The sequence below is a fragment of the Mus pahari genome, chromosome 22 (genome assembly GCF_900095145.1).
Source record: "Mus pahari chromosome 22, PAHARI_EIJ_v1.1, whole genome shotgun sequence".
NCBI lineage: Eukaryota > Metazoa > Chordata > Mammalia > Rodentia > Muridae > Mus > Mus pahari.
This window is the reverse complement of record NC_034611.1, coordinates 6450139-6461354: the sequence shown is the minus strand read 5'-3', so window position 1 is coordinate 6461354 and position 11216 is coordinate 6450139. Positions and strand designations below refer to the sequence as shown.

General features: G+C 37.9%; 1 protein-coding gene across 1 annotated transcript in view; it reads left to right on the top strand.

Moving 5' to 3' along the window:
* Positions 1-11216, top strand: part of Prex2 (phosphatidylinositol-3,4,5-trisphosphate dependent Rac exchange factor 2) — a 300320-nt gene that overhangs the window by 74476 nt on the left and 214628 nt on the right. Inside the window, exons 3-5 of the mRNA XM_021221903.2 lie at positions 2507-2629; positions 4710-4814; positions 10837-10938. Of these exons, the coding sequence (XP_021077562.1) occupies positions 2507-2629; positions 4710-4814; positions 10837-10938 (330 nt within the window). The remainder of the gene's footprint in view (positions 1-2506; positions 2630-4709; positions 4815-10836; positions 10939-11216) is intronic.

Genomic DNA, 11216 nt, shown 5'->3' with positions numbered 1-11216 from the left:
GGGGTATAGGGAACTTTTGGGATAGCATTTGAAATGTAAATAAAGAAAATAATAATAAATAAAAAAGAAAACATTGACACAACAGTGAAAGAAAATGCAAAGGGCATAAAGGGCATCCTAACCCAAAACATCTAGGAAACTCTGGACACAATGAGAAGACAAAACTGAAGGATAATAGGTATAGAAGAAAATGAAGATTCCCCCTCAAAGGGCCAGTAAATATCTTCAACAAAACTATAGTAGAAAACTTCCCTAACCTAAAGAAAGATATGCCCATGAACATATAAGAAGACTATAGAACTCCAAATAGACTGGACAAGAAAAGAAATTACTCCCATCACATAATAATCAAAAAACCAAATGCACTAAAAAAAGAAAGAATTGTAAAAGCAGTAAGGGAATAAGGTCAAGTAACATATAAAGGCAGCCCTATCAGAATTACACCAGACCTCTCACCAGAGAATATGAAAGCTAGATGATTCTGAGCAGATGTCATACAGACCCTAAGAGAACACAAATGCCAGCCCAGGCTACTATACCCAGCAAAATTCTCAATCACCATAGACGGAGAAAACAAGATATTCCATGACAAAACCAAATTTACACAATATCTTTCCACAAATCCAGCCCTACAAAGNATAATAGATGGAAAGCACCAACACAAGGAGGGCAACAACACCCTAGGAGAAGCAAGAAAGTAATCTTTCAACAAACCCACTCAAATATTATTCCACCTCTAACAAGAAAATTAACAGGAAGTAACAATCACTTTTCTTTAATATCTCTTAAAATGAAAATTAATATTACCAACATTACCTAATCAATTGATATTCAAAAATATGAGGAATTAGAAATTTGTCAGCTGTCATTCCATGGTGTCTCTAATTTGGTAATGGGAGAAATAGGTCCAATATTGTACAATCCATGTACATTTTCTGCTTGTTTATACATGATAAGGTCTTGCTGTGTGCCACATAATAATCTTGAAATCATGCTTCTCCTATCTCAGCCTCTCTATTAGTAGGATTGCTTATTTGATATTTTAATACTATCCTATGGTTTTCAGAACAGTTTACATAATTCAAAATTATTTATACAGCCAGAAGAAATGTAGACAATTAATTTGGGAGGTGGCTTGCAAGAGAACAGCAAAGAGTGAGACTGAATCCTTTGCTTGATATTTATAATTATTGTATCAATTTTGAAGAAGAGGACTTCATAAGTTACTCTTATTCTGAAATGAATGCTTTTCAAAATCATCACAGACCATAAACCAGAATCTTACCCTCACCTAAAGTTTGTGCCACCCTCCAAGTAGAGCCATTGTTCATTGAAACAGTTGATAAGTGAATTCATGGATAGACCATGTTAATACACACACCATTTCTTAAATGAATGTAACCTGTTCCCTGTGGGCTGAGAATGACGACAATCACTCAAATCACATAGCTTTGACTGTAGCAGAAAATCTGTATCCAAAAATAGTGCCTACAATTCATTCCTTGGTGCAACAGAACTGTCAACTCTTATCTTATCTATATGGAGGTAAAATCCTTTGGTGATGTGGGGGACATTCAAGTACAGCCTTATTACAATGAACTCCATTGTCCAAAAACTGTTCTTATTTTGTGCTTGTAGCACAGTAAAAGCCAAGATTTTAAGCTCTACTAAAAACAAAACAAAGAAACAAAAAGACTTTATCTATTTATGTTCATTAAAAAAAACTAATAGGGATATGTTATTTTAGAATATTATACAGTTAATATATTTGATGTTATTTAAAAGTAGTCACCAATTATGCTTAGTGTTTTGTTTTATTAATAAAAATCTCAGGTTTTTATAGATTCCTCTGAGCCTATTTCCTTCTAGACTATATATTTAACTTGCAGGCTTTTCTACCACTGGAACTTCAGTTAAGATTTTGGGCTCAAAGAAAACCAACCTGTGGTTGAAATGGCCTCTAAAACTTTCACTGACAGGGTCTCCAGGTGGAAGAAAACATCTGTGCTGGTGTTTCAGAGTGGGTAGCGTTGCTAGCATTCTGCAGTACCCAACTCTGCCATCTGGGGGCAGCACAGTGAACCTGCAGTTGACCCAGCTATGACTTCTACACACAAGCACCTGCCAGAAGCAGGAGGGAAGGCTCATTCCTGGATACCTTTCACAGGGTCAAGGACCTCCCTGAAAGTCTGTCAGCAAGTCTGCCTCACACTTTTACTTCCAGGCATTCTGGGAAGAGACTAGGACTGGCAGGCTGGGATTTGAGCCTCCCCCTTCCCCAGCCCCCCCAGGCTGTTTTCTGAGAGTCTGCATAGTGTCCTTATCCCCAGAGTTTTGTGGGACGAGAACAGTATAAAACTATATTCTGCTTTCCAGGTGGGAGTAAGAGATGCCTTGGTGTGGCTCTCTGTCTGGGATGCTGTGTCCTCACGGGCTTTTTAATTTAAATTTTCGAATTTGGTTCACAACTACACTTACAGTTTTTATCTATGCATTTATTTTACAGATGTTATTCTCCAATATCGAGGAGATCCTCGCCGTACATAAGGAATTCTTGAAAGTTGTAGAAGAATGCTTATATCCGGAACCCAATGCACAGCAGGAAGTGGGAACCTGCTTCCTTCACTTTGTAGGATAATTTTTTTCCTGTTTATTTTCCAACTGTTGATTTTAAAGATCACATCTTGGTAGAGTTGTGTGTGTTTGTGTGTGTGTGTTTGAATTCAGCATGAGAAGTAAAGTCGGACACCAGAAGTTTGGGGTCTTTTAAGGCCAATGAAATCTTGTCCTCAAAGCCAGAAAAGGGGAGGGAACCTCTCATCATCTATTTCACTCAAAGAATAAACAGCCTTTCTTTTTCCTGACAAGCTAGTTCTTCGCATTCTCTGTAGCTTTGAATTCTAATGAATATTCAGCCTGTTTCATAATGAATGGATTTTTATGTTTCCCTCAAACATAGAACATTTTTCTTTTGAGGCCGAAACTTCTCAGTCTTATAATGGCGCTAGGAGCCCTTTATTGGTCAGAATGTTCCCTTGTTAATTGGCTGGTAGCAAACCTGGAGGTGAACAGACCCTGGCTTCTTGTGACTGATTTTCCTCCAGGGTGGCGTCTCAGAAGTTTGTTTGCAGCGCTGTGGAAAGGATGAGGGACAGGAGCAGAGCTGTTTGGAACATGGACCTTGTTATCATTTTTGTGTTTTTGTGCAGGGTAGCTGGAATTATGTAATCAAGTTGCAAAAGAAGCCTTCTGCTTAGTGAAAATTGTTTTTAAGAACTAAAGGACATCCATAGTATAAGAACACATTTTTAAAAATGTCATGGTTGATCCCATTCCATTGATGCTTATTTTCTGAATGCTTCCCTGAGTCAAATGGCTGCCCAATGACTTGTCTAACTTAAACAAGTAGATGAGAGTATTATATCCCAAATGAAGCTTCGTGTATGTTTTCCACGTAGTCATTTATCTTATCGTTTCTTTACCTTTATGGGATGAACAGGGCTTTTTTGTAATCTGTATTTCATAAAGATAATTCTGTCAAAGTAAAATGTTCCTCAGGTCTGAGTGGATTACACTAAGCATTTCTTGGTTACGGCTGGAAGCTGTGATGTTCATATCCACTTCCTCAAGCCAGTTTCCCCTCACAGAAGAATTAGACGCCCCTGCCAACTGGAGAAGCTGTCATCCCAGGCCAAAGATGGTCATGGAAACTTTGCCCCTGACAGCCATTTCCTTAGTACCACATTATGAATCTATCACCCATAAATGTCACTCAGAGTTCTGAACTTTCCTCTTGTTCTGGCTCATATCATCCTTTGAGGCAAGTGATTTGATACATGTGCTGCTGGCTATATGAAATAGTACTTACTGTTCTGTGTGTCTTTGAAGTTACAAAGGACATCCTATGTTCTGATATTTGACCAATAAATTATTTGTGTTTTTCACTGGGCTTCTTTGATAGTTATTAATCATAGCTCCTTTAAGAGCATCTTTACAGATAATAATAGAGACCAGAGAGCGTGATAGCAAGTCTCCATTTTTGGAAAGAATTCCTCTATCACTGAAGACTGTGTGTGTTGTTTACTGGCAGTTTAAACCACTAGAAGATCTTGATAGATCACATCTCTGTCCATTTCCAGTGAATGGTCCTGTTTTTTGGAGCTCTGTAGACTTGTTCATTTCTCACAGAATAAAGGTAGTTTGACAGTAGCAATAGTACTGTTTCTTGAACTTTCTGTCTGAAACATCTTTCTACGAAACAATCACTAGGATGTTATATTGTCAGGGTCTGCTTAGTTATTTGTTGGTGGTCTTGTTTGTCAATATCCTTCATAAATACAATTGCCAGGATTGGTTAACATGAAATTCAGGGTTGTATTTTCATGATTTCTGTGTGATTTCTCATATGCTTCTTTCCTCTGTGTAAAGTGACTTTCTTCTCTGAGCTTTTCCACTCACTTGTATTATTACTCACTTATATTATAGCTCACTTATATTATTACATTTATCTTGATAAATTTATTATCTCTTTTTCTAGGGTATATTTATGAATTGGGGAAAATAAATAATATGCATATATGCATATATATATTATATCTCTTGAGATATTATACCTTTGTAAACTTTAGTTATGCATATCACATGGGTTAAAATTTCAAAGTAGTAGTGGTATACAGTGATTCTTATTTATTCTGTTATATAATTAACAGAAGGACAAGTTTCGTATCTATGATGAATATTGCAGCAACCATGAAAAGGCACAAAAATTGCTTCTTGAACTGAACAAAATAAGAACAATCCGGACATTTCTTTTGGTAAGTGCATGTTCAACTGTTACTATACATTGGCTGGTTGAAGGCCCTACCTGTAAGAATGCCTGTGACACACTCTCATGAGTTACTTCTTAGCATATGCAGACTTTGAAGCTAATCCATGGACAATTCAAGCATCCAGATCTGGGATGAGCTTGTGTGTGACAAATACTGCTAATGTCCTCTTCTGGTTGACCTGGAATGTGTGTGCAATCTCCTAGGTTCCTGGTGAGCAAAGAACTAAGGTCAGAGTTCACCTTTGCCTTACATTATCAGCTCCCTAGAGATCTGCTTACACCTTAGAGGATCGGAAGAGAGATGGTCACAGGAAGGAAGCAAGTGTAAAGACAAGTTGCTCTCCTACCTATATACATTCCTTACTCTGTTTTCACGAAAGCATCAGGGATCAATGTCAAGGTGGCATACTTAAAGGCATGTTTTGACAGCTCTGGGGTGTCATTGTAAGCATCTGATTGAGAGATGAATTGGTAGGCCATCCTCCCAAAGTCTGGCTTTAGAGTACTTCAATGTACTTATACATTGTCTCCTGTTTCTTCATAGCCCTATTCCTTCATTAGCTCTAGACCACACTGATTTGATTTCAATATAGAGAGGCATTTTCTTAAAAAAAATACTTTTGGATAGTTTTATTATATAGGGCAGGGTATCCTCAAATAGGTAACCCCTCTGCCTGATATAGCTCTTAGATGTTATGATTAGTGATCAGATTTCAAGTTTCTGTAGACTTTATATGAAGAGAAACAGAGAGTTGTTCGTTGGGCCTGTAGTTTCTTTAATGTATAGCTTTATGTCATGTATTTAATTTTGCAATCATTATTACTGAATGATATTCCATTGAGTATATTTGCCATATTATGTTAATATGTTTTATACATTGATGAACATTGAGTGAGACTTATTTATAGGGTTTGCCATGAATTATGAGCATTCATGCACCAGCCAGTCTGGGGCATAAATTCTTATTCTCGTGAGTAGAAACCAAGTATGAAGTTGGTGGATCGTATGGTAAATTTAACTAAGAAGCTGGTTTTCTTTTCCACAATGATCAAGCCATCCCCAGAAACCTGTGCTGAGATTTTGGGGTTTCTGTCCCTTGCCAACACTTGGTGTGCCTAGTCCTGTGATTCTAGCTATGTTAGTAGGTCTGTAGCATTTCATTATAGTCTGAATTTGAAACTGAGAATGCTTTCCTGTGCTCACTAACCATGCATATGACCACTTTGGTGATATATTTATTTAAATCTTTCATGAATTTTAAAATCAGAGTGTTTATATTATAGAGACATACAAATGTTCTTACTTTTGGGAACAATTTCTGTATCAAATATATTACTTTCCAATATTTCTTCCCAGCCTTGGTTTTCATTTTTTTTAAAAAAAAATACTGCCTTTTGAAAAATCTAAAGTTTAAAATTTGATGAGATATAATTTATTAATATTTTCATTATGGCCATGCTTTTCTTGTCATATTTAAGAACTCTGTACTTAGGTGTTGTGCTTATTTTATGAGTTTCCTGAATGTTTTATTCGGTTGGTACTGTGTTTAGAATTATCTTAGTTTCATTTGGGGTTGATTCATGTTTTAGGTGTAGTAGTTTTTTCAGAGTCTTCGGGTATTCTGTTCGCAGCATCTTGCTGCCTGATTTCAGGCAGTTTATTTCTCTTTCTTTTCCTTACTCTATTATCTAGATTAGAACCTGTTGTAGATTGCTGAATAGAAACCCTATGGACTTATGCCTTATTGTTGGTCATAGGGGTAAAGCTTTGTAAGCTATACATTGTTCACGTGAATCGACTTTCTGACATTTTTATTACATTCGTAGTTTTGAGAGTTTTCTTTATTACCCTTTCTTTCTTCCTTCCCCTCTCCCTCCCACCCTCTCTCCCTCTCTCCTTCTCTTCCTGTCTTCTCTTTTTTCTGTCTGTCTTTCTCAACATTGGTATTGATGTTCAGGCTCTGTGCATGCTGGGCAAGTACTTTGTCACTAAAAAAAAACCACATCTCTTACTGAACTACATCCTTAGCTCTTTTTTTAAAAAATATTGGAAGCTATGACTCATTCATATGTGTGTGTGTGTACAACTATAAATAATATTTGTACTTGATTATACAAAATAATGAAGTTGTGAATTCACTTATATTCACTTATCCACATAAAAATGGAGTATTGAGTCCAAATATAATTCTCTTTTATAGCTTTCAATTTTGTTCATTTTCTTTATACTTTGTTGTTAGATATGTATTCATAATTATTATGTTCACATTTCTATTTATCATTATAAAATAATCACTTTCACGTTCAATGCTAGTTTTGATAAAGTCTATTTTCCTTGTAGTTATGATGGCTCTCTTGGTGGTTGAAATTCACTCTTTATGTCTCCTTGAGCAACTGGCTATGATGTTTTACATGTGTGGTATACAACGCATAGCCAGAACTTCCTTTCCTAGCCACGCTAATTTTCCTGTGTTTTATACTTGCTACAGACTGTTATCTCGACTCCTGAAGATTTGACCCTGACTCTGACGACCTTGCTTGTGAAGACTAACTAACCCTAACTCACCCTAATTTTTCCTATACTAGTTTATCTGGGAATGTCGGTGCCTTCATTTTGACGGGTGGTTCTATTGATGGAACTCTTGATTGCATCTTTGCTTTTCCTAATTTTGACTTGAACTCCTCTGCTGCCCAGCTTCCCTTGCTTCTGATGATAGTGAACCTGTCCTTTGTATATTGTTTACAAACTACTTCAGTTTCTTCTTGCCACTCTTAGTACTCTATCTTTCCATAGTTTAACTACATTGTGATTAGATGAGGATAATGACTTTGCTTTTCTCATTTGTAGATAAGCCTTTTGCTTTTTAATAATTGTTGGGACATTTTAGCATGGCCCAAGTGGCATGTCGCTGTGCTTCTAGCTACACGTGAGGAAGAGGTGGGAAGAAGGACTTTTGACCTCAGGAGCTGAAGGCTAGTCAAGGCAACATGGTCAGACTCCAAGGCTCCAACTTAAAATAAAATGAACAAACTAAAACATAAATTGTGATGTTTGTAAGCATTATTAAAGATAGTTACCATAAACTGGATGGTGGTGGCACATATTTTAATCATAGCACTCAGAAGCAGAGGCAGGTGTATAATTGTGAGTTCAAGGCCAGCCTGGTCTACAAAGTGAGTTCAGGACAGCCAGGTCTACACAGTAAAATCCCATCTCCAAAACACACACACACACACACACACACACACACACACACACACACACATATATATATATGTATATGTATACATATATATATATGTGTGTGTGTGTGTGTATACTTTTTTCTGTTTCTTTATTACCGTTTATACATACATTAAAATAAAAATAATAATTATTAGTATTATATTATTTGTGTATAGGTGTCTTGCCTCCATGGATCTTTGTCTACTGTATGTGTAGTGCTTTTTGAAAGTCAGAAGAGGGTGTGAAATCTTCTGGTGCTGAGTTACAGATGGTTGTCAGGTAACATGCAGATGCTGGGGATCAAATCCAGATCCTCTGGAAGAGCAGCTAGTGTCCTTAAGCCATGCCCTGCTGAGCCATCTTTCTAGCCACCATATCCGTGTTTTCTCCTATTGCCTTGGAACTGTTTGTTTTTCCCTAATCTTTTTTTTTTTTAATTCTGTTTTTCACGTTGGATGATTTATGTGAACTTGTTTGTAGCTCAATGGAGTTCTCTTTTCATTCGATGTCTGTTTGATTTGGCTCCTCTGCTTCTCTCTATTGAGGGTTCCTGTTCTCAGCTCACTCTTCACTTACCTGATGCTGTTATCTCAGGAATATTTTGATGTCATTGATCTCCCTGAAACTTATTCAGTGTTCATACTTATTTTTATGACCACAGCACAGCTCACTGTGGGCTATATGAGCCCACAACAATCATTAACCCAGAAAATGCTCTGCAGACATGCCCACAGACTGATGGAGGAAATTCTTCAGCTGAGGTTTCCTGTTCCTAGGTGACTCTAGTTTGTGCCAAATTGACAAAACTCAACTAGGACAAGTACTTTCTGTGCATGCATGAAGACAATCCAATGTACTGTTTCTGAGGACTCATGTAATGCTGACTGAGTGTCCACCTAGAACTGAGCCTTAGAAGGCAGAGAGACAGGATTCCCCAGAGCAAGCTGGCTGGAGTGACCAGTCATAATGGTGAGCATTGTCTCATTGAGACCCTGTCTCATTGAATAAGTTGAAAGAGGATTGAGAATGATTTCTGACATCAACTTTGGCCTTCCACATGCACGTATCACATGCGCATGTACCAATGTGCATGCTCACTACACATGTAGCTGTCCACAGTATGCAAGAATGCATGCACATACCCTATCACCACCACCACCACATGTGGAAAGAAAAAGTTAAAATTACCTGGGACAGCCCAGCATTGGTGGCACACGCTTTAATCCCAGCACTTGGGAGACAGAGGCAGGTGGATTTCTGATTTCGCAGCCAGCCTGGTCTAAGTGAGTTCCAGGACAGCTAGGGCTACACAGAGAAACCCTGTCTCGAAAAACCAAAAACCAAACAAACAAAACACCCCCCCCAAAGCCAAAAACCCAAAACAAAATGACCTAGGAGTTTTCAGGATACTTCAGCCAGAGCAGGGAAAGAGGGAACTACAGCTGCTAGCTGTTCCTGTTGGAACAGGAAACTCTGAAGCAGTCATGGAATAGTATAAGATATAAATAATTGTGTCCAGGGATTTCTCCCAGGAAAAATGCCATACATACCTTGAATAATCTTGGCTGCTCTGTCTGTTGTGATGTCTAGATGAAGTGATCATTCCAAGCTAAGCACACATATTGGCACTGAGGCTTGGCTGCAGGGGAGGAGTTGGTACCAGTGCTATGCTTTCATAACATTTTTCTCTCCGTTTTTGGTCCCTCCTTAAAATTCATATGGAATGTTATTATAAAATTGTGACAGAATATTCTGGCCTCGTAATACAGCTATCTGAAGTGCTTCTCTTTTCTGCCTGATGTATAAAGTCTACTTCTGTTTGGCTACCATGGAAGGCAATGCAGAAACCAGTTTTGAGCAGGTCTTCCTCGTTATACATCTGTTCAGAAGACCAAAGACCATTTACTCCAGTGGGTTTTCTCTTTACTGTCCCTTCCTGGTGAGCTTCATGCCTACCGCCCTGTGACTGTTGATGTGTGGGGATTTCTCCTTCACATTGCCAATGTGGACATCCTTTCTGACTTCCTCTGAGATTGGCTGCCACAGCATCATTCCTTAAGTGTGATCACATAATAACAGCAGGAATAGAATGACTTGGAATCACCAGGTTAAAGTGTTCCAGCTTGGCAGAGTGAGTCACTCTGAAATGAGTTCAAGTTGTGCTACTAGTGAGCAATGAAGCCCGACTTTCACAGTAGAACTCAACTTCTCTCTGTTTGCTTTTCTCCAACATGATGACTTTTAAAAATTGTTCTTTTTTAATTTCTGTGTGTGTATGTGTGTGCCTTTAGGTATATGTGCCCGATTGTCTGTAGGTGTTCAACATGTGTGGAGGTGCCTATGGAAACCAAAAGAGACAGTCACATCCTTTAAAACTCAAGTTACAAAAGTTGTGAGCCTGATCTGAGTACTGACAACTGAACCCAGGTTTATTTGCAAAAGTGGAAGTGTAGACCCATCTCTCCAAGCACAACATTGTGCTTCCTATAAACAAAATATATCTGTTTTGTCTGTTTCCCTATTTTTCCTCTCTTTCCCCCCTTTTTTTTTAACTGAAACCCTTCCCCTTCATGCTTGCTCAAAAGAATATGTGTAAATTAAATTCTAAATATAGGTTCACTTTGGGTTCTATAACCAGTGTGAAGGACTGGGTCTTGACTGAACCTCGTAACATGGTATGTAAGGACATGCATTTTTCACAAATGTTCAGCATACAATGTGATGACCGAATAGTTCACAACCTCAGGTTTGCAAGATGTACTTATGTTTATTTTCCCCACAGAACTGCATGCTGCTTGGAGGTCGGAAGAATACAGACGTTCCCCTGGAAGGATATTTAGTGACACCAATTCAGAGGATATGCAAGTACCCTCTTCTTTTGAAGGTATTTTAATTATGTACAGTGCTTGTTATTGCCTTAACATTTGATTTATTTAAAAAACCATATCATTTAAAGAGACCAATATTATAAAAATAATAGACCATAATTACTGAAAAAATAGCTGTTTAGTCATTGTCTTAGTCAGGGTTTCTATTCCTGCACAAACATCATGACCAAGAAGCAAGTTTGGGAGGAAAGGGTTTATTTGGCTTACATTTCCATACTGCTGTTGATCACCAAAGGATGCAGGATTGGAACTCAAGCAGGTCAGAAAGCAGGAG